At 33.0% G+C, this 25910-nt stretch overlaps 1 protein-coding gene across 2 annotated transcripts in view; it reads right to left on the reverse strand.

Moving 5' to 3' along the window:
• Positions 1 to 22908, reverse strand: part of LOC149173561 (putative proline transporter 2) — a 65445-nt gene extending 42537 nt beyond the window's left edge. The window contains exons 1-3 of one of the 2 annotated variants that reach the window (XM_089427962.1): positions 22537 to 22908; positions 22039 to 22263; positions 21810 to 21904 (exon numbers count right to left, since the gene is read on the reverse strand). In XM_089427962.1, the coding sequence (XP_089284088.1) occupies positions 21810 to 21904; positions 22039 to 22263; positions 22537 to 22690 (474 nt within the window). In that variant the 5' untranslated portion in view covers positions 22691 to 22908. The remainder of the gene's footprint in view (positions 1 to 21809; positions 21905 to 22038; positions 22264 to 22536) is intronic. The other variant, XM_089427961.1, reaches the window with a different exon arrangement.
• Positions 22909 to 25910: the final 3002 nt, after the last annotated feature.

Raw genomic sequence — 25910 nt, forward strand, 5'->3', positions numbered from 1 at the left:
ATCATGGCCACCTCTAAGGAATGAAACCCTTCTTTGTCTACCATATATACAATGCTCACAAAGATCAAGATTGTAGGATTTCAAACCTGGCAATAAATTTTTACCAACAAGGATTTTTAATCCCTTCTCGCTCATGTGACCCAAGCGCTTATGCCACAGATCTGCTGAATTTCCTTCTTTTGTGACAGCAGCCAAATCTAATTTTCCTATCAGTGTCTTCAATGTGTATAATGTTCCTATCTTGGGTCTTTTGGCCATGACCAATGCTCCTTTGCTAATTTTACAGCCTCCTTTTCCAAAGCTTGTGGAATAGCCTTCATCATCCAGTCATCCCATAGAGATTAAACTCATGCGCATTTCCGGTACATCCCTGACCTGTTTCAACAATATATCTTGTCCATCTTTCATCTTGATCTGGACATCTCCCACTCCAACAATACTGCAAAAATGATTATTCCCCAAATGCACTCTACCATAATCACCAGGATTATATGAAACAAAACTATCTTTGCATGGGGTTACATGGTGAGATGCCCCAGAGTCAAGGATCCAATCAAAGCTACTGCTAGATGTATATACACATGTATCCTCTACTGAAACAGTAAACAACACATCACCATCTATGGATACAGTAGTAGTCTCACCTTCATTTCTGCTAGACGACTTGTGATTTGTACTGGACAGCCTCTGATCCTTTTGTCGTTTCTTCCATAATCAACATTCTTTCTTCATGTGCCCGGGTTTGCCACAATGAAAGCAGATGATCATGCCTCTCCTTGATTTTGATTGGCCTCTTGATCTTGATCACCCTTGCCGCCCTCGATCCATTCTCCTACCATGATCAGCTAGAGCTAGAGCCTCTCCTCCCTAGTTTTCCGCAATTGACTTGCGTCGCAGCTCGTCATTCATTAAACTGCTGCTGACATCATCAAACTTCAGGGTCCCTGTAGTTGTTGAAGTGATCATAGCTACAATTAAATTTTCCCAACTGTCTGGCATAGAACACATTAGCAAAATGGCTCTAATTTCATCATCTAAAATGATTTTAACATAGGCAAGTTGATTAGTAATAATATTAAATGCATTCAAGTGCTCAGCAACTGAAGCACCCTCCTTCATTTTGAGATTATAAACCTTCTTCATCAAGAACACTTTGTTTGATGTCGTGTTCTTCTTATATAGATCATGGAGCTTCTTCCATAATCCTTCTGTCGTCTTTTCTCCGGACACATTGAAATAAACATTCTCTGCTAAATATTGGTGGATTGTTGCAATCGCCTGTCTATTTAGCTTATTCCGCTCTTCATTTGTCATCGATGAGGGTTTTTTTGTTGTGCCCTCAATCAGCAAACACTGATCCTTTAAAATCAGTATATCCTCCATCTGTGATTTCCATAGGGCAAAATTAGCTCCGCTCAACTTCTCCATATCTGTAATTGTTGTCTCCATTTTCAATCAAATTTACACCCCAAAACACACAAACTCCACTTAAAAATTAAACTTTAATTATTACTCTTTAAAATTTAGTAATAATGACCTTTCTCCTTTTTAAAATACCATTTTCAAAATTTCTGCTCCTTTTAAAATATACTTTTCAAAATTCCAACATATAATTATATAAATATAAAAAACATATATAATGTTTTGACATTTTCACATTTTTAAAATATACTTTTCAAAATTCCAACATATAATTATATAAATATAAAAAAACATATATAATGTTTTGACATTTTCACATTTCACACATACATATGTTAGTTTGTATACTTGCAAGCTTGATGAAAAAAAATTACGAACTCCACGTAAATCACTTAAGCACTCCACGTTTTAGGCTTCATGGCACGTTTCACCATTACAAACTCCACATAAAGCATTTATGCACTCCATGTTTTAGGCTTCATGGCACGTTTCACCATATGCCCATGGCCTTTTTATTTCTTGCAACAACTGTCTTAACATTCCTCAACTATTTCCTGAACAGATCCTTTTCCTAGACTCTCTTCTTTGCAGCGATTTCCGATTTTCTGAACAAATCCTTCAGCAGCTCCAGAGACTCTCTTCTTTGCAGCGATTTCCGATTTTCTGGACAAATCCTTCAGCAGCTCCAGAGGTAACAACCAACGTTTTAATGAACGTTGCCAGAGTAAGGCGATGGCACTAAGCGGCTTGTACATTGGATATTCAACCCCTATTTTCGCCCGCAACAATAGCAAAGAATAATTCACAGAGACAGACAAATGGAGAAACAACAAAATTACTCAACTAAAAAGGAATAGATAAAACAATCACTTGAGAACAGAAATCACTTAGCATTACATAACAAGTTTGGGTCTTGGCTTGCAATCCCTAGCCAGAGAAATTACAAATTTATAAAGCCAGAAGAAGGATCTAGAATCCTGTATGTGATTCAAATGGAGATCTAGAAACTAATGGTGGTGTAGAAGGATCTAGAAAATAATGGCGGTGTAGAAGGATCTAGAATCCTAGAAATCTAGAAACTAATGGCGATGTAAAAGGATTTAGAATCTTGCATGTGATTCACGAATTTAGCTTCACACTTAACAGAGGGCAAAGGGATTTAGAATTCTGCATGTGATTCATGAATTTGGCTTCACACTTAACAGAGGGCAAACACCTCACTAAACAGCAACACTTGGCTTGACCCTTCGTCATTCCGGCCAAACAACCCTGAGGAAAACAAAAGATACCGCCAACAAGCTAAAAAGTCGAAGCCCACAACAATCAAGAAGACAATGTAAACCCAAACTCGAATCCCAACAAGGTCTCCGCTAGAAGAAGGGTTTCGGTATCTACCCACAAGCTTCACTACACAGCAAACAGAACCAAAGTAGAAGAGTTTGAGAATACACTGATTAAGACCAGGAACCCATATATACATGAACCTCAACATATTCATGCGATGAAGAGAGCGAGAGGGTGTGGTGGTCGGTTTTTATCACCAAAAAACTAGAGGATTCGAAAGAAAATAATGGAAAGATATCAGAAGGACATACTAACGGGGCTGGGAGTTCCTCGGGTTCTAAAGTTCTACAATCTGAAAATTGAAATGGATATTCTACACAGGAGGTACATGGTGCTTGTGGGATGTCAGACTCAGAAGTTACTAGCATTGCAGAGTCATAAAAAAAAATTTAAATAAATGTCCGGAGAGGGAAAGACCATGAGAGTTGTAGTGACTGACTTAACTTAAAAACCTTATTTTCGAATAACAGTGTGGCAAGTTCAATGAAAATTGCAGAAAAAATAGAATGTTTTATTACTCAGACAATTAGGAATCTGAGCTTTAATTCTGCAGAATGAATAATGAAAAGAAAAAGAGACTGTGTATGAATTTTGAGATGTGGGGGCGTCTATTAAGAATTTCAAATAAAAAATTGAGTACCACTGAGTAAATTCAAAGTCTCAAACTTAAAACCACGCTGCATCATACACTTATCCAAAAAAAATAACATAATTGAAATGATTAACATATAAATAGGAAAAACAATGATGCAATTTACCTAAAGCTGAAATCAAACTGCCATTTTATTAATCAAATCTTGGAGAAAATTCATCATTACATTTCTTTTTGAGCTTAGGACTCTGAACCCTATAAAAAAATCTGCTTTCAAACTTTTTATTTTGCTCCCTGTTCTAAGTGTTTTGGTCAATTGGAAAATTGACTCCTTGACCGTTATAAAATCGTCCCCTTTTTATAAAATGAAACTTACAAACATTTTATATAATCAAATACTCTTATTTTTTTTTTAATATTTTTAAGCTCTTTTAATTAGACCCCTAATATGTTAACAAAATTTTGTGTATTTTTTTTACTTTTAAGGTAATGGAATCGGAAAAGCATTTCATTTTGGAATGTGATATTTTTAAAAACATCAGAGACAGTTATGGCAATATGTTTTCATCAATTCATTGGCATTGTTTTTTAGTGAGGGGACTGTTAGAAAGTTGGATCAACTCATCAATTTGAATAAGAAAATGATTAAATTATAAAAAGGCCAAAAACAGTGAGGTTGGTAATCCCATAGACTATTTCTAGTGTCCTGAATGTTAAAATATCATTCATTCATTCATAATATAAGTGGGCCTAGTCTTCGACACATACCATGTTGTCGCTAAGGTCGCTGAGGTAGACGTGTACACGTTTTTGTGGCCGCTGAATGATGCACGAGTCAACATCTTCATTATGCATACATCGCCAAAAACCAAGAGTGGTCTTGGCGCCATCCAAAACGGAGTTGTCTTTAGTGCGACCTTTTGAAAGCTTTTCCGGTGTAATTTGTGTAAAATCTGACAGAGATTTCTTGAAATCACAAATTTGACGGCATTTCCTGCACAATATAAGTGCTCTAGAGGTTTTGCAGGGTGCTGAATTCATATATACAATCAAAAAAGCAGTTTAAATAACACAAATCAAGATTTGAACTCAAATTTTTCTGACAAATTCGAACACACGAAAGTCCAAAAAATCACACTAAAAACAACTCATATCCTAAACCCCTTTCTAGGGTGGCCTTGGTGGTTTCTGTAAAATGATATTGACCCCGGAATACATGTTGACCATCGATTCAGAGATGAGCTGTTTGGTCAAACTGCTTTTCGGGGAGTCTACATCAATTAAACTTTGATTATTGTCCGGGAACTTCGTTGGATCTGGAGATGAACGTTTACGGGTCGTTGATCACTCTGGGCCTGCGAGACGATTAACCCGGACTCTGGAACAGACTTCCCTATGCGCCAGTATTAGTTGGGATAATAAATCTCATGCTTCAGTATTTGCTCAAGAATTTGAACAACGTTATTTACCGAGCCTTGATTGTGAACTAGTTCATAAAATCTTCCAGGGATATCTCATCCGAGCCAAAACTAGGGATGGATTCCAGCTGAACTCATTCTCTTTGTCACTCGTTGATGGCTGTTTGCTTCTCTTTTCAAGCGAAGTTCGAGAGGAGTAAGGGCCACTTTGATCAACTAAATTCCCCGAAGTTTATCATTAATTCATTCATTAGTTCCTCTCATCTTTATAAAACATAATAAAATCTCCAAGTCGAAGATCATGTGTTTTGACAAATTCACCCAGGTTTTCCATGACATAGAATCGACTTTCATTCTCTTTGTCACTAGTTGATTGCTGTTTGCTTCTCTTTTCAAGCGAAGTTGGAGAGGAGTAAGGGCCACTTTGATCAACTAAATTCCCCAAAGTTTATCATTAGTTCATTCATTAGTTCCTCATCTTTATAAAACATAATAAAATCTCCAAGTCGAAGATCATGTGTTTTGACAAATTCACCCAGGTTTTCCATGACATAGAATCGACTTTTGTTGTTCGGCCAATACCCATATTTGAAGTTCCAATTTTTTTGGAAGAATACATGTCTTCCATGCATAACTGCACTCCTTCTCTTTCAGTTCGTGTTGGAAGATTTGCTTCCGCCTCTTTCTTTGTAAGCACCAATCTTCATAGAGATGCTACATCATTGTTCCTTAACTTTTTTCTGAAAATAAATTTCAGATTCTTAATCTTATGATCCTTTCCATTATGATCATGAGGAACAGCCACAGCGCCGCGGTCACGCCATCTATGAGGCCTGTGGAGTTTCTAGCGACCAGTGGGGGGAACAAAAGACGTTCCCACTGCAAAAGCGAATGAATCCCACGTAATTAGTGGTGTCTCATGCTGAAACCCTTGTGTTAAGGTCTCCAGAGGTGTTCTGATCGTGAATTTCCACCGTCACGTCCTACTCATAGCTCGAACATTTTCAGCACTATTGTGTCCCAAGGAAGTTGATATATTAATATTATCGTTATTCACAACAACGCTCCGCTTGTCCTCTACCTTGACCTTCCTTTGCTTGAATATATATAGGTTGTAGCTGAAACCAAAGGTATCTTGGTGTCGCAGTAACTACTTGAACGAGTTCACTGCACAATAATTCTTTATTATAAGGATACAGAGAAATACCCCACATCTTCTAGGGGAAGTATTGACTTGGTGTTCTTATATGACCATTCTTTGTGAGGGGAAGTATTGACTTGGTGTTCATATGTGACCATTCTCCCACAATAATTTGACGCGTAGAGCAATTGCATGGGCTGCTTGGTGGTCTCCTTCCTTGGTTTGGCATGTGTGATACATGGCATGAAATAGGCATTTTGAGATTCAACCTTGAGTTCATAAAAGAAATTATCTCCAACAAGCACAAATATTACGTATTAATTTCACCAACAATTTAATTCAACATTGAAGAGATGCAAGATTACGTATTAATTTCACCAGCAATTTAATTTAACATTGAAGAGATGCAAGATTGAGCTACAACAACTACTTCCTGGAATTATGACTAATGTGTTCTCTTTGATGGCAACCTACCTACTTGATACATATGTGATTAATGTGTTGTTTTTGATGGACCAAGAGAATGGACAAAGGTTGTCTTGATAGAAACTTACTTGATAAAAATGTCAACATGATGGTTAAACAAAAGAATATCAGTTTAGAGACAGAAGAATGATAAAGGTGAAGTTTTGGAAAGTATACATGGGTCTTGTGAAAAAAAGTCACATACATACACAAGTAAGATGGAGAGAAATCGCGTACAATTTTTGCACCATGGTATTATGAATATTAGAAGTCTTTACCATGGTATTGGCCTATAGTAACGAGTGCGACAACGGATATTTGATCTCGCCAAAGAATACCATCGACATTACTACGAGATTTGCCTAAGGTATTAGCTAAAGCCTATACTATATAAGGAGATAGAGATCAAGTCTTAAGTGTGTGTATATGATGGATTATTGATGAATAACTTGATCTGAAATAAGAGTGCGCCAAGGAGCATGGAAATGAATCAGATTTAATAGATCTGAAATGACTACATATTTAATAATATGTTTATGGTTTGATAGATCTGTGATGATAATATTATGATATGTGTCTGTAATAGTTTGCATGCCATGATTTGAGTTTGATAAATGTTGTGTTGCAGCGAAGGTATGTCTCAATGATTACAGATTTATACGTGGGTTTTTACATTGAAGTCGTGTACATACACAGATCTTTTACTGGGTAGTTGCGTACATATTCTGCAGTATGGACAAATTTGTACCCAGGTGTGTTAAATGATAAGCGTGTACATACACATATATTTCATAAGAGTTGCGTACATCTATTAGGGTTTTGCAGTATGAGTTGTTAATGATGTTTAATCGGTTCTGTTATGTTTACTGTTATCTGTCAATGATGTCTCTCTCATTATAATCTATGTTTCACAGTTCTGGTTGGGTTGAATTGTTTATGGAATGATATGTTGACTAGAAATGATGCTAATGTGTGATGATATGTATTTGGTTCAGTGATCTATGATGGGTTGAGTAATTGATTCAATGTGACAGTGATTTAGACTCAATTGTTCAGTATTTTGAGATTTGTATGCATGTCTTCTTAAGAAAAAGAGCATATGCGGGAATGACTTAGAACAATAGCATATATATTCTGACATATGGTTGATCATAGTTTTACAGTAGCAACAACTGGATTTTGTGATGGGTAACGGTGTTTTTCTTGGTATATTGATGGTTTATATCTATTATGGTTTGGTTTGATTTAGTTGTAAGAAATGGTAGAAATTCAGTGATTTCATTGGTTCAGTGATTAAGTGATTTGATACTGTGATTGGTTTCAGTATTGTTATTTCCTATTGGGCTTAAATGATGATAGTGGATCCAGTCTAAAAATATGATGAAAAGTAGCCTACAGGTTTGATGTTCTGGATCAGGGGGATCCAGTATGAAATATTATGAAACGTGGTCCATATAGGTGCTAAGGATTGGAGCCTTTTGTAAGGAAGTTGAAGCTTCTTTCTAGTGGTAGTTGGTGAATCAGATCAGGGGGTTGGAAATCCCTTCCAATGGGTGTTGGTAAACGAGATCAGGAGGTTGGAGCTCCCTTCCAGTGGGTGCTGGAGAATGAGTGAAGGTTGTAGCCTTCTGCATATGGGTGTTTGTGTACTAGTATGAGTCTGCGCTAGTATAAGATTGTAAAATGTTTTCCTTTATAATAAAGATGAAGACAAATACAATGGCAGTGATGGTTTTCTCCCACATTGAGTTTACACCTAAAAATTGTGGTGTCCTCATGTGTTGATGTGTTGCTTATGTGTGATGGTTTATTATGTTCTTACTATTCATGGTTGTTGATTAAAGGCTAATGAAGTAATGACATACTGGTTAAAGTAGAATAAATGATGAAATATATGAAAATTTAGCTATCTAGATGTATGTTGTTTTCCTTAATCATAGTCACGTACATACACTAGTTTATTTAATGGTAGCAATGTACATAAATCTGAATAAGAAATTGAACGGTTTAAGTGAGTTTTAAAACACTGATTCACACCACCCTACCCCCTCTCAGTTTTTTTCCCAACACCACTACGTTTCATTTCATTTTTTCCATACCCAAAAAACCTTTCCATCCCGCCACATGACACCCCACGTAGACGCCATATCACCACTTTTTTCCATGTCAATTTTCGACGTCACTTGGTCGAAATATTATCATCGATGGCCCAAAAAATGATAGTCAATTTTTTTTGGGTTTGCCTAAATCTTGGTCCCTGGGTCCCCAAGACTTTTCTATTGTCCAACAATCAAACTCAGCAGGGGGATGAGGAGCTTAGGAAGATTTATATGAGGGCGCTGGGGAGATGGCTTGGTTTTTATTTATTTTATTCAATTGTTCTTTTAATTAATTTTATTTAATGGATTCGGAGTCCCTCAGACTTTTTCATAGTCCAACATCTAAATTCACCCAAGGTCAAGGAGTTGGGGAAGGTTCGAGAGTTTGTATTATTTTATTCCACTTAGGATGGGGCAGGGAGTTCACCCGAGGTCAAGGAGTTGGGGAAGGTTCGAGAGTTTGTATTATTTTATTCCACTTAGGATGGGGCGGGGAGTGGGAAAGGTTTAGGTCGTGGGGCTAAGGTCGGGGACGCATGGAAGGTTCAAGACTTTATTTATTTTATTCATTAAGGACTCTGTGGAAGCTACCTCACATGAAGGTTTAGAGTTTGATTATTATATGTCATTACCTATCTTTTTGTACAAGACTTTATTTATTTTATTCATTAAGGACTCCATCGATGCTACCTCACGTGAAGGTTTGGAGTTTGATTATTAAATTTCACTACCTATCTTTTTGTACAGTTAAAACATTTAACACGTATCCAACCATAGCCTCCTCATTTTTTTCATACAAATCATTGTAAACTCATAATACAATATAAACCTTTCAAATTCAACCCCCGCTATGCATGTGGTATTTGTGATTTAAATCAAGGGCTATTGTTAACCCACGAATTTAATCAACAATGGTCGAGTGTTGAATTCACGGGACGATATCTTGAGCTCTAGAGCACAAAATTAGGCGTTTGATAGCTTGTTGGGAAGATAGAAACGATCAGAACAATCTGAGAATACTAATTTTGTCAAATCTATAAATTGAAGTCCTGAAAAATCACAAGGAAAAGAGCGACGAATTTAGCATGAAACCCGAGTTGCAGATACATAATTTTGTGTAAATCATTTCACCAAGTTAGTAGAATCAGGGAGAATATTTCTGGATGGTTAATTTTATCCAATTTGGAGGAGAAACCAGTAAAACCAATTAAAAGATCAATGTGATACTTATGTTTTGATTTTCTTGCAAATTTATTTGTTTTCTTTTCCTAATTAAATATGTTTATTGTCCACAAGTATGTAGTTGGTCACTCATGATAAGCTCGGAATGGAAATCACTCATGGATTCTTAGATATGATCCTTTAGTGCACTACCAAATCGCAACCATCAATCCTAGTTCTATTTTCAGTTAGGTATTATGACACACATGCATTTTGAAACCATTTGTAATATTATTTAAACAACTCAATGAGACCGAGGGGGGGGTCAATTTTTGAAAGGGGAACAAAGCCTTTGCATTGCTATAGAGTTTAATTCTCAAAGGAATTAAGAACTTGTAGGACCAGACTAAAGAGGAGATGTTGGGGACTAGGGAAGCTCATGTTGTCATGAACTTTTTTTGAAATATTTTGTACTTTAGAGCATGTAACTAGATTTTCAATTTTGTACATTGTTGTCTAAATTCGAAGGTTGTCTGGTGGCCTGTTAAACTTATTAATTTTGATTTTTTTTTGTTATAGATAAACATATGTTGTTTGTTTTGCGTTGCTATTAATTTCATAGAATTTCATGCTTATTTAAAATTAATGAAAAGCTTTATTTTCATGATTAGTCAGATTTAAATCATAATTGGATAAGAATTTAGGTAAACCTACATGTGATTTATGGGAACTATTTATGTAGTTAAATTACATAAATTACATGTTTGTTTTTGTTCCAATTGTTGTAGTATGATATTAACTATTTCAATGATACAATAGTTCATCTTAATCTTGAATATAATTGGATAATGAATTGGAAGAGCCACACAAGGTGAACTATTTCAATGATACAATAGTTCATCTTAATCATGAATATAATTGGATAATGAATTGGAAGTGTTCCAGTCGGTGTTGTACGATATGAACTATTTCAATGATACAATAGTTCATCTTAATTCTACATACAATTTCCTGATACAGTAGTTCATGTTAATCGTGAATGTAATTGGATGAACCTAAATATAATTGGATAATGAATTGGAAGCATTCCAATTGCTGTTGTATGATATGAACTATTTCAATTATACAATAGTTCTCTTAATCCTGAATATAATTGTCTTATATAGTTCATCTTAATCATGAATATAATTGGATGAACCTGAATATACTTGGATAATGAATTGGAAGCGTTCCATTGGCTATTGTATGATATAAACTATTTCAATGATAGAATAGGTTCATCTTGATCAACTATTTCAATGATACAATAGTTCATCTTAATCCTGAATATAATTGGATGAACCTTAATATAATTGGATAATGAATTGGAAGAGTTCCAATTGTTGTTGTATGATATGAATATAATTGGATGATCCTGAATATAATTGGATAATGAATTGGAAGCGTTCCAATTGTTGTTGTATGATATGAATATAATTGGATGAACCTAAATATAATTGGATAATGAATTAGAAGTGTTCCACTTGCTATTGTATGATATGAGCTATTTCAATTATAGAATAGTTCATATTAGTCAACTATTTCAATGATACAATGAACCTAACTATAATTGCTACTTAATCAAGTATCTATATTAGTTCATATTAATCAATTATTTCAATGACACAACAGTTCATCTTAATCTGCTCATGAATATAATTGGATACGCCACACAAGGTGAACTATTTCAATGATAAAATAGTTCATCTGAGCCTACCAAGGAGTTGGTATTAGTGCTCAACGCATCGAAATTAACCATGAGGCTTGAGATATATAAATAATCAAAATTACTTGTATTTAATCGACATGGGATAATCCCTCAACCCATAAAACCTATGGAGTCATGATGGGTGATATGTATTTATATCAATTACATTGAAGTCGACAATGATGAAGCTTTCACTGGTGTCGAGCCTTGAGGCTAGTGGAAATGGCCACTTTCAGTTATAAACATGCATTGGAGTACCTTGACCAGCAACATGTCTTACATCGTAAGACAAAGAAAGTTAGAGGGCGTGTCGAAGGAAGTTGAAGGTTGAATGTTATGAGGTTATCAAACAAGAAAGGAAAAGAAATTGAATACAACCACACAAGTAAAAACTCAAGATTTACATGGTAAAACCATGACAGGGTGTCAAGGAAACATCCACAGGCCAAGGGATTGGAATTTCTATTCAATCAATAAATGATTCTCCATTACAATAGTTCGGGCATTCATCATTTTTATATGAGCCTCCTTAGTTACATAACTGCTAATTCGGTATGAAACTAACTTGGAAATAACTAATACAATTTTACCCAAATTTACATTAATTAGTTGTCAATTACCAACAAACTCCACCTTGACAACAATTTTCTAATCCCTTGCCCATGCCCATTCATCATCTCTTTTTCAAGCCAAGAGAAGCTAAACACCATCGCAGCTTCTCTACTGTAACTGGCTTTGTGAATATGTCTGCACAATTCTCTCGTGTATGGACCTTTTGAAGAGCTACTTTTCCGCCATCGATCACATGTCTCAGAAAATGATACCTTACATCAATGTGCTTGGTTCTGATGTGATAAGTAGGATTTGTAGCCAAGTGAATAACACTCTGACTGTCACAAAGTACATTCACTTTCTCCTGCGTCCTTCCAATCTCATCAAGTAGACCCTTTAACCAGATTGCTTCTTTACTGGCATCTGAAGCAGCTATATATTCTGCTTCGGTAGTGGACAATGCAATTGTTTCTTGAAGCTTTGACATCCAACTAATTGCTCCACCTGCAAGAGTAAAGACATAACCTGTAGTAGATCTTCTTTTTTCCAAATCACCTGCATAATCAACATCTACATATCCACAGACTGATCCTTCACTACCATTAAAGATGATGCAATGGTCACTTGTGCCTCTTAGATATCGAAGCACCCATTTCACTACTCACCAATGTTCTTCACCTGGATTTTCCATGAACCTGCTGACAACTCCAACTGCATGTGAAATGTTAGGTCTTGTAGATACCATCACATACATTAAGTTGCCTATAACATTTGCATGTGGTACATGAGACATATACTGCTTTTCTTCATAAGTTCTAGGACTCAAAACTGAATAAAGCTTAAAATGGGAAGCTAATGGAACATTAACAGGTTTCACATTGTTCATACAAAACTTTTCAAGTACTTTTTCCACATGCTTCTACTGTGATAACCAAAGTTTACCATTTTTCCTATCTCTGTGTATCTCCATGCGCAAGATATGTTTTGCTGCTCCAAGATCCTTCATATCAAACATCCTAGAGAGCTGAGCCTTTAACCTGTTGATCTCTTCCATGCTTTTGCTTGCAATAAGCATATAGTCAACATACAAAGCTAAGATAATGAATATGTCATTTAAACTTTTGAAGTGTACACAATGATCATACTCACTTCTAATAAAGTTCTAGCTCACCATGAAGGAGTCAAACTTCTTATACCATTGTTTGGGTCACTACCTCAGACCATACAATGATTTCCTAAGCTTGTAAACTAATCTTCTGTTACGACCTTGTACAAAACCTTCTGGTTGTTCCATATATAACTCTTCATTCAAATCACCATGTAGAAAAATTGTTTTAGCATCTAACTATTCTAACTCAAGGTTAAGTAATGTAGTTAGTGCCAACACAGTACGAATAGAAACAAGTTTTACAACTGGTGAAAAAATCTCATGAAAGTCGATACCTTCAACCTGGGAATACCCTTTTGCTACCAGTCTTGCCTTATACCTTTCGATACTTCCATCAGCTTTCCATTTCAATTTGAAGACCCATTTGCATCCAACAACACTTCTCCCTTCAGGAAGTTCTACAAGATCCCATGTATTATTCTTGGCTAAGGAGTCCATTTCTTCTTCCATGGCCGTTTTCCATTTTTCGCTATCTGTATCATCTACTGCTTCCTGATAACAAGAAGTTTCCCCATATTCAGTACTCAAAGTAGAAGATGAAGCAGAATCTTCATACCTTTTGGGAATTTTTTTTTCCCTTGTAGACCTTCTTAGAGTGACTGGTTGCTGAACTGGTTCAGAAAATTCAGCAGTTTCCTTTGTATCTTCAACACCTTTTTCTCCAAAAGTCTCTTCTTCCTTTTGACTGTCACCGAAAGGTCTAGTCTCCAACTGAATTTGTTGATTTGGTGATACCTGTTCCTATTCAATTCTTTCAACATTTGATTTTAAAAGAGAAGATTCATCAAATGTTACATCTCTACTAATGACTATCTTTCACGATGTAGGATCCCATAACCTGTATCCTTTCACCGCATAGTCATATCCAACAAAGACATAACATTTCGATTTTGGATCTAATTTTGAATGCTGATTTTTAGGAATAAGAGCATAAGCATCACAACCAAATATCCTTAAATGTGAATAATCACAAGACTGACCTGACCAAACTTCTTTAGGAATTTTACAATTAATTGCTACTAAAGGTGATCTGTTAACTAAATAACAAGCAGTGGATACTGCTTCTGCCCACAACTCCTTTTGCAAGTTAGCATTGTTGATCATGCTTCTGACTCTTTCCATAAGAGTCTGATTCATACGTTCAGCAACACCATTTTGCTAAGGAGTATAAACAATAGTTTTGTGTCTAACAATTCCTTCATCCTTACAGTATTGTTCAAATTCTATTGAAGTAAATTCACCACCATTGTCAGTTCTTAAACATTTAATTGATTTGCCTGTTCTTTTCTCTACCATTGCTTTAAATTGTTTAAAGATATTGAATACATCAACTTTCTTTTTTAGCATAAAGACCCAAACTTTACGGGAGAAATCATCAATAAACATTAAAAAATATAGAGCACCTCCATATGATACAACAGGAGATGGTCCCCACAGATCAGAATGAATATAGTCTAAAATATCTTTACTATTATGATTTCCAGTTTTAAATCTCTGTTTACACTGTTTTCCATACACACAATGTTTACAGAAATCCAACTTCAAATATTTCAGATCAGGAAGTGATCTGAAATCTCTGTTTGACGCATACACTACCTTGTTGGAAAGGTCTCTCTGAGTACTACAAGTTTCGTCGCAAGTCCTTGCCTATTACTTTAGGCCTGTCGCGGACCCCAAAAAACCGTTGTTTAGGGGGTCAAAACTGCTCCAGAAGTTCAGGACCCAAAAAATTGCTAAAAATAGTAAATGCTAAAATGAACAAGGAAACAGATGAAACTAATTGGGGGGTATAGGTGGAATAGGCGGGTGGCCACCAATATCCACTTGGATTGTTGTCGTTCATAATTTGTAGCCAAGAATCCACAACCATGTTGCTCACTTCAAGGGAAGGGGCTTCCACTACTTGTTCCACCACAAATACTAGTCTAGAGAGCTCTTTAGGGTTTGATGATGAAGGTTTGAGTTTTAGGACTTCCTTAAAGGATTTGGATTGGCCTGAGGAGGACACACCCCATCCTTTAGCTCCACCTCTAACTCTTGCTAGAATGTGGATCGAGACTTCCTTAACTATGCCATACTCTTCGAGAGTTTTGTGATCCTGAAGTTGTCGATCCTTGTGTAGGGGCCGAATAAAACCATATGGGTTTCTTACCCTATCCTGAATCCCGACTGCAAGTGAAGAGATGAGTGGCTTGCAAACAAAGAGAAACCATTGAAAATGTTTTCACAAATATTGTAAACTTCTCCATATCTGAGGTAAAAACCTCTTCCTGGGAGCAAATAGAAGCTTGCATCAAACATGATTCAAATCCAAGCAAATCTTGGCCTCCTCAATGTCCACGATCATATTTAGAGCAAGCATATTTTCTCTTATCCAAGCTTGTTGTCACCATGCTTAGAATTTGATTATTATTAATATTCAAAAAAAATATTAAATATTATTAATATGATTATTATTATCCCGCGGCAAGCAGTATAACATATTTGATATGCTTTTGACTTCGAATTAGTTGTGAGTTGACTAAAAATTAAATTATTATCTCTAAAGTAAACATTAAGAAAACAATTCAAGTTATTTTTTAAAAATATTTTATTTAATTTATCTTAGATTTTAATGGTTGCTGGTTTATTTCTCTTATTATGTAATCATTACTGATCTGATTTGTGGTACTCCTCCTCAGGTGATTAACGGTTGGACAACTCAATGCTTGTATTTAGCTGATGCTTTTAATTGTCTACCTACTCTATTAATTTGAGTCAGTAATGGACGTATATAATGTTTAAAGGTACACACTAATTGGAATGTGTCACTGCCATTATAGCTTAACACTTCGATCAAATGTCGTTATGTGAGCACTGTTTGGAGGCGGTGGAGTGGGGATTAACTTAGGAAGATGAAAACCATCAATTTCACGTCTTGGAAAGATGTGAGGCGCCTCTTCTACTTTCGACAAGTCACCAATACGCATATAATTTTGCAAATAAAAAATAACCTATGTAAATCATTTCAAAGTTCACGGAAAATAAAATCTCATAATAATTTATCATCCAAGCAACAAGTTCTTATTAGTCAAAATGACTGTGTCTCTTTTCTATGGTGTCCATCTCTTCCAATTAATAATGAATTAGAGAAGGTATGACGAGAAATTGAACCAATGAATTAACATCTAGGAGTGCCTTAACAACCCACTACATTTCTAATGAATAACTGTGCTTTTTTCTTCCTTAAAAAAACAAGGGACCCGATCATCGTCTATCCAAAACCCATAAATTAATATTAATAATTTCATTATTGCAATGTAACATTACAACTAGAATTGCAACATTGCTTTGAATATAGTATCCGTCAAAATTGTTCAAATCTCAGCGAAAAAATTTAAAATTTGGGATCCTTCACTATCATATTTATTATTATAAATATTTAGTTGAACCTATATAGTATTCATCAAAATTTTTCATCAAAATTGTTCAAATCTCAGCAATAATTTTTAAAATTTGAGGTCTTTCACTATCATATTTACTATTATAAATATTTAGTTGAACCTTCACCAAACTTGTGCGTGTGGTGCTAACTATGTTCAAATTCATTTAACCAATAACTATTATATTTATTTGTGAAATTAGCAAATCAATTGATTAGGAAAACAGTCCAACTATACATTTTATTAATACGTTATGAACTAAAACAGTCCAACTATATTTAGTTGAACCTTCACCAAACTTGTGCGTGTGGTGCTAACTATGTTCAAATTCATTTAACCAATAACTATTATATTTATTTGTGAAATTAGCAAATCAATTGATTAGGAAAACAGTCCAACTATACATTTTATTAATACGTTATGAACTAAAACATTTTTTAAAAGATCGATCTAAATAAATTATATTATATTATAAGATTATACCTTTGTTATTTTATTTTAAATGTTTTATTTATTTATTAAATAAAGTTACACTGTGTTTTCATTTATTTTTATTAATCATTATATAATTTCACTTAAATTTATTAATTATTATGTACTTTAATTCTTAATTTAATTAAGTTTAAAAGTAAATTAAAAACTTCATCCCATGTTATATCTTTAATATCAACTTAAATTATATTAATTTTTTTTATTATATAATTTAATGTTAATTAAATCTTAATAGGGAAAAAAATATTGTTATTCTATAATTAAAATTAAAATTACAAATACATCTTTCAAACCAAAAATTATAAACTAAAATCAAATTTATTATAATTACATTTAATAAAAAAATATTTTAACAATATTATATTTGTTTAAAACTATTTAGTATATTTGAAAATTACATTATGAATCACCTTATTAAACTTTGTCAAAAAATAATGCCGTAGTCTAACTAGCCGGAAGAATTGCCTGGAAAGGTATGGAAATTCCGATCATCTTTAGAGAAAATCCAGCAAGGATTTTTGTAAATCCAAGTTATAGTTGTTAAACTTCGAAATTTTAGGTGTGCTAGACATTTTTGATGGCGCTGAATCCATTTCCACCATCAAAAACACGATTCAAACACCCAGATTTCAGCCACTTTTGACCGTCCAGACAATTCCTCCCCATTGTTAGACGACTCCATAAATAATGCCCAGATACACGTTCATTCTACGTGTAAGAAAAACAAAACAAATAAATGAATCCAACAAAAGAAGAAGAAAGAAGGAAAGAAATTATTTTAACGTCCACAAGGCTAAAGATAGCCTATGGGATAGATTGCTTTTTCATCTGCTTGATGTATTCGGCCCTTTTTTTGTGAAGCTTCACAATAAATGCTCCCGTCTTCTCGACAAACCCCTCGTTAAATAGATTATCCCAAGAGCTAGCTGTCAGCGTATCTGCATAACTTTCCCTGTTGTCTTTGAAGGCCTCACATTTTAAAATGAAATGTTTTTCTGTTTCCACTTTTCCGGAAGAACAAAAAATGCATACATTTTCCTCCCACACTTCCTTTGGCCTTTTCCAGCGCCCTGTTTCACAACGGAGTTGATGAGAATTAGTCCTTAACTGAGCAATAAGAAATTTGGCTCTCCAAGAGATATTGGCCTCTATGTATGCTTTTGGTTGATGATTATGAGTAGGATTAAACACTTCAATATAGTAATTTTTCTTTCTTCTTAGCTCCTTCTCCCAAATACGTTTATGGAACTAATCTAGTACACTACAACTGACACATACGAACTCTGAGAACATTAATGTATAACGCTACAACCGACACCTATGAACTTTCAGAACATTGTACTTCAATGAAGGTTGATATATAGTTATACATTGTACGAACTCTGTGAACATCGATGTATCACGCTGCAACTGACACCTATGAACATTGTTATCCAATGAAGGTTGATATATGATTGTACACTGTATTTGAATTGGGTTCCACAGGTATATATAAATGTGTTAAAACTAAGGCTTGTTCCCATCATCCTTCCATGATCCATCCCATCATATTACGAACATGAGAAGCCTTTAATCAGAAAGTCAAGTTTAATATCCTCACCAACTACCACCCCACATTGCATTTCAACGTGAATTTTCCAACAAGCTCCCATTTTTATTGGGCATTTCCAAAATGTTCACATGCATCAGTGGAGGTTATCTAGTTTCTCATTTAAAGTTCAAATTCAAGGATGGAAAGTATTAATTAAATTTGAAGGTTTCTGCAATTTTAATGTTTTTTTATGTAGTTTAATTATTTTAATACAATACAAAATGTTAATATGTGAGAATAAATTTTGGTTGTATTTAATGGGAAAATTACCATGTAACGGAAATTTGGATGTGAAATTCCATTTCTAGTTAGGAGCATGCTTTGTATGTTTATGATAAAATTGTAAGAGCAATAAGATTTACAAGGTAAGTGTGTAAGATGGGAATGAAAATATATATGAGAATTGACCTGTCTTGACTTTTTTATTATTCAACAATCTTTCAAATAATGGCATGAGAACAATCAAGTATTAAGTTTAAATAGGATCTATACAATCTCTCAAGTACATGGATGATTTAACCTAAAGACCCATAAGGTCCAAGTTAACAATAAAGACCATAAAAGATCATCCACATTTAAACCTTAAAAGGCTCCCTTATATAAATCATCCACATTTAAACCTCAAAAGCTACTCATATAAGTTAGAAAAATAAGAGAACAAATTCTATTTTAAATGTTACATAAATTCAATTTAAAAATTTAATAAATTATATAAGATAAGTTAGAAAAATAAAAAAACAAATTCTATTTTAAATGTAACATAAATTCAATTTAAAATTTTAGTAAATTATATAAGAATAATAATGTGAGATATTTGAGATCTCATTATTCTAATGATACCTCATTACATTTATAAATACTTTATAATAATGTTCTCACAACCATCTTAACTTATAAACTATACAATAATAAATATAACCCTCATTGAATTTACAATTTTTAAATACTTTATAATAATATTCTCACCTCCATCCTAATTTATAATAATATTCTCACCTCCATCCTAAACTATAAGCTATACAACGATAAATATAACCATCATTAAATTTAAAATTTTTAAATACTTTATAATAATATTCTCACAATCATCCTAACCCATAAACCATACAATAATGTTCCCACAATCATCCTAACCCATAAACCATACAATGATAAATATAACCATCATTGAATTTAAATTTTTTAAATTAGATTAGATAAACTAAAACAAGTTATCCACAACTTTTTCAAACTTTTTGATCTTATGACAAGGTGTGACACTTTTGTTTTGTTCATTGTACTAGTTATCTTGAAATTTTAACCAGCAAAACAATGTCAACACCTACTTCCGAATGGAGACATATTTCGTGGCTCGAGGAAGGATGATCATGGAACATATCAAAGGTTACTCGGCATGGTCTAAAGTGGGTATGTGAAAAACATCACGAGGACGTGAAAGGAGAAATCACCATGTTTAAATAGATATATAAAGTTTTGGTCTCTGTGTGAGGAAGAAATAGTTTCCACACAATTAAGGAGGAGGTCGAGGAGGAGGTGGAGAAATGGTTGAGGTGGTTAAAAGTGATTAGAATTAAGGTAAAAAATTTAAAAGATTTTGTAAAGGCAGTGTTTGAATCATGTTTTTAATAGTGGAAATGGATTCAGTGTCATAGAAAACTTATAGAGCACCTAAAATTATGGAGTTTGACAACTTTTACTTGAATTTACAAAAATCCCTGCCTGATTTTTTCAAAATATGACTGGAATTTCCATAACTTTCAAGACAAAAAAACATAATCGTCAAGCAAATATAACTTTTTTATTATTCTTTTAAAAAAATTTAATAATAATTTTTTTTTGGATTTGAAACTCAACAAAAACATGATCTCTATTGTGAATATTTAGACAATTAAATTAACAAAAACTAACTACACACATCTAAAATCCAAATAAAAATATAAATTTAGAAGAAGTGAAAAGACATATTCTTAACCTTCAATATCAGACCAACAAAAAATATTTCCTGTAAAATTTGTAATTTACCTTGACAGTTTCGATTGGGTTATGAAAAAAAATTGCTCAAAATGTTTGCAGTCACTTCACTTCGAATCTAGTTTCTGGTCTTAATTCATCGCTAAAGATTCGGCGTTAGAATTCTTCCTGCCCCGTTGTGTGCTTCTAAGGTTATGGAAATATGGATCTGCTTGTAATCTTCACATTTCAAGTTTCTCTCAGAAATTTTCAATGAAATTTGTGAAAACATTTCAATTTTTTTTTTCAGAATTTCTCAATGAAACTGGTCAATGTTTTTTTTTCAGAATTTCTCAATGAAACTTGTCCATGTATATATTAGAATTTATTGAAAGTAGAAACGTTGTAAATTTTATTTGGGAAAGGCTTTGTCTGGTGAGATGACAATTTGGTTCAGACTGTAGATTGTAATTTTCTTAAAATTCTGATTTAGAAGTATTCCTATCAGGATTTTGGAGGTAGAAAATCTGATTTAGAAGTGTTCAAATCTTGATTTTGAAAGTAGAAATAGATTCAACCGCCACAAAAACCCAAAACACTTAAAATTCTATAATCTGATAACTGTAACTTAGATGTCCAAAAATTATAACCTGATCTTTCAAAAAACATACCTGGAAATCTATATTTTCAAGGCTAAATTATAAGCTACTTAGAATAAATTTAAACATAAATCAGATTAATGATTTAACTTCATTTATATTCTATAAATTTCCAAAATATTCCAAAATCTACCATAAAAATAGTTTAAATTAAAAAAAAATAATATTCAATATAAAATTCTTCATTTTCCGTAAGTTTCATACCATTTGAGTCAGGATATGTAACTTTTTTTATCACTGAAAAATATTAACTTTATTTATGTCTATAAAATTTCCAAAATATTTTAATTAATAAAAATATTTAGTATGAAATTCTTTACTTTCTAAAAATTCCAAATAGTATTTAGGTCATATTATGTAATTTTTTTGCAACTGAATGAATATTTTGGACATCTGAACATAAGTGAAATCAACTATTCAACTTCATTTATATTAATCGGATTTCAAAATATTTCTGAGTATAGAATAAAGTTAATTAAAATTAAACAATATATTTAATATGAAATTCTTCACTTTCTACCATTTTTGATATAGAAATATATCACACCTCTGTACTATCCTTATAGAAAAAGAGTAATCACAGTACCTTAAGAGCTCTTCCTGAGAGCAGCAGGAATCCTATATTCCCCAGAATGAAGTTGAGAAACTGCAGAATGCACGTTATATAATACATCTTCCTTCCTGCAACACCAAAATTTCAAAATCCTCCATAAATCCCACCTCTCTTCATGCAACTGACTGCAAAAAAATCTGAATCATTACTATTATCTGCAATGAATTCAGTCTTAATAATATATGACACAGCATTTGTGCACCTAAAGTAAAACCCATCAAATCTCTGTATCTGATGAACCGTCTGCCATCTATTATATGCAGTTTTGCCAGCAAACAATTTGCATAGAGTGATATAACAGCTAGGACGGCCATTATAACTGTGCCCCATATCCATCCCAGAGGTGTCATGATAAAATTTGAGAATCCCAGAATATATCCTCCATTGAAACTTACAACCAGCAAAGAAGCCAGCTGATACCATGGATCTGAAACCCACAACACAAAGTACAGTTTCACAGCAACAGAGTTAGTACTTTGATATCACTGCTTTGTATTCAGTGCCTTACATATACATATTGTATATATCATTTTCTTTATACATGTCTCTGATATATAGGAAAACTTTGCAGGCAATACAGGCAGTCAGCTCAGGGATCTCTTCCAGACAACTTGAGTCTTACATGAAACTTTAACTACTGAAACTAGTCCATGAAGCTTGCTTAATTCAGAGAGTTATATCTAATGAGAATAATGCTCACCATGATTAATTTTGTGGGCAGTCTTTGTATGATCATCCTGGCCATTTTTATTCACTGTCAAGCCATTTTCTATGGAGAAATGTGAGACACTACTGGAAGATAGATGAGAGCCAGCAGGATCCCTGATGCCCATTTCAGAACCAGAAGAATTCATGGCATGCTTTCTGTAAAGATTCTCAGATGTGAGATTCAGTCTGAGACATAGAAGGCAAATCAATTCAAACAGATGAGGAATACGTTTTTGGTTGAACTACCGAAGAAGAATCACAGCATCAAGATAATGTGACAATGAGAAAATCTTTTTATTAATTGTGGTGAGTCACTCCTGAGGACTTTCATAGGGGCTGTAGTAGTTGGGCATGATGTGGGGCGTTGGAACTTGGGGCTTGAAACTTTGCTGTCAGCTCCTCCAATTGTGTTGAATGGGAATAGAACCTCAAAGCAAGTCAAAGCAAGTCAGTGAAGTATCTGGACTTCTCAGATTGAGAGTTGTTTTTAATGAATTTATTATGAGATTGTGTATATGAGTGTTCAAAAAGTTATTTGAAAAGTATTGAAAAAATTGATTTAATTTATTGCTTTTTAACTTTTCAATAAATTATATATTCTCAAAACATCGTCGTTATCCAAAAGGAAGTAACTTAAATAAGTTGTTTGTCCAGAAAACTGGATGACCAATCATTTCAATGATTTTATTTTTTTTAACGGAAACTTGGTTTTTTTTATTGTTTATGGTTTATTATGATATTTCAATTCTTTTTATTTGAAATATTTAAAAAATAATTTTATATATATCCTTTTTCCATCAAATTTATAATATAAAATAATATATAACTATTAAAAGAAGTATATTTTTCTTTAAAAAATATGAAATAAATAAATAGAATAATAAAAATTATTAAATAAATAAAATTATGAAATTTTTTAAGAAATATTTAAAATAGGAGCATTTCTGGTTTTCATCACTAATCCATGAAAAGAAAGGTGATAATAGTTTCAAATGTTCCCATTTTTATTATTTTGTACTTATCCAAGTATCACTTTGAATCAGAATTCCAGTTTTGACTACATTATAAGTTCAAAAACTTTTTCAAATTTTTAATTTTTTCTAAGACAGAATTTAAAAACACATTGTAACATTTTTATTTATCTTGTAACATCTTTGTTCATCTTTTATTATTTGATAATAACATAGAAATTAATATAAGCCGTGGAATTAAGTCACTTTTATAAATTGTTGATTTCTTTCTTAATTGCCAACAACTATGGTAGTTTTAGTGCGGTTAATTTTACATAATTATCTCTCTAGACGATACAGACAGTTTGCCTTTGTTTTTTAAAAAAGGGAGGGGCTAGTTCCCAAACAGAAGCTTAATCGGGCCCTCTTTTTTTTTACATTATACATATCAGAACAAGCTGATAAGTGTCACATCGCAGCCATCAAATCAACCAGAATATTCCGCCAAATATACCCCAGCATCCGCAGCTCTGCAGAAATCGATCGTGGATGCATTAGTGTGCAGTAATTTGCCTTTGTTTATCTTGGAACATCTTTGTTCATCTTTTACCTATTTGATAATAATATGGAAATCAATATAAACTTGAGAATTAACTCACATTTATAAATTGTTGATTTCTTTCTCAATTATCAACAACAATACTAGTTTTAATGCCATTAATTTACTTATTTTTTCACTGGAAAATACAAACAGTCTGCTCAGAGTTCTCTTCCAGACCACCTGAGTCTTACATGAAACTTTAACTGTTGAAACTAGTGTATGAAGCTTGTTTAATTCAGATAGTTATATCTTAGGATACTAATGCTCACCCTGATTAATATTGTGTTCAGTCCTTGTATGATCATCCTGGCCATTTTTGTTCTATAGAGAAATGAAAGCCAGCAGGATCCCTGATGCACATTTCAGAACCATAAGAATAATGGCATGCTTTTTGTAAAAGATTCTCAGGTGGGAGATTCTGTGTGAGACTTAGAAGGCAGATCAATTCAACCTGAAGATGGAATACATTTGTGGATGAGCCACCCAAGAAGAATCCCAGCATCAAGATAATGTGACAATGAGAAAATATTTTTATTAATTGTGGTGAGTCACTCCTTTCACATGGGCTGAAGTAGTTGAGCATGATGTGGGGCGTTGGAACTTGGGGGTTGAAGCGTTGTTGTCAGCTCCTCCAATAATCTGAAAGCAAGTCAGTGAAGAATGTGGACTTCTCAGAGTAAAAGTTGTTCATCAAGAATTTATTATGAAATTGTGCCTATAATATTTAGTTTTGGTGTTTTCTAAACTTTCTAAATATAAAAGTGTTCAGACAGTTATTTGAGAAGTATTGGAAAAAAATTAATTTATTGTTTTTTAAATAATTATGTATTCTTAAAACATGGTCATTATCCAAAAAGAAGTAGGTTGTTAATTAGTAAATTGGTTAATCCATCATTTTAATGATTTTTTTTTCAAGAGGTAGTTTGGTTTGTTTTGTTTTGTTTTTTAAATATTTTTATTTGAAATATTTCTAAATTTATGCAATGAGAGTATATTTTTTTTGAAAATGTCATTTTTTAAGAAATAAAAGAATGAAACTTACTAAATAAATAGAATCATGAGATAACAAATATTGAAAATTTCATTTCTTTTAAATATAAAAGAAATAAAATAATGAAAATTATCAAATAAATAGACTCATGAAAATTGCTAACAATAAATAGAGATAAAAAATACCTACAATAAATACCTAAAATACAATAACAAACTTATTGTTTTTTTTTTTTTTTTTTTTGGGTCATTATCCACTTACCACCTTTCATCAAAATTCCAATTTTGAGTAAAACACAGACTTTCATATTTTCCTTTATATACACGTAAAAGAAAACAAGATGGTTGAAAAACATTTTCAAACCTTTAACCTTTTTCAATACAAAATTAAAAAATAAATTATTTCAAAACTTATTTTTTAACTATAACAAAATTCTACGAATTAAAAAGATTTGATTATATCTAAAATTATTTGTGTTTAAAACCATTAAAAATCATTTGTGACAAAATCCTAAATTAAAATAAGTTAGGACAAAATCCAAAAGTTGACAAATATTACTACATGACAAATTAGTGTTCAATATTGGGTAGCCAAAAATATAATATCATCCACCATGGCAACAAAGTCACAAATTGATAAGAAATCTATTCAATTTGAACATGTGTTCCGTGAGAATCAAATAATGGACCATTTGTGGGGTCAAAGTTACCGAATCTTGCTTTTTTAATAAATCGAACGGAACGTCTTTTCATTTTTTAAATAAATGAAGTTGCACCAATAGGTTTATTTTATATAAATTTAATTATCTAATTAATAAATAACAT

Source organism: Pinus tabuliformis, chromosome 4_2, assembly GCF_031772625.1.
Source record: "Pinus tabuliformis cultivar Carrire ecotype Pingquan chromosome 4_2, CPIR1, whole genome shotgun sequence".
Lineage (NCBI taxonomy): Eukaryota > Viridiplantae > Streptophyta > Pinopsida > Pinales > Pinaceae > Pinus > Pinus tabuliformis.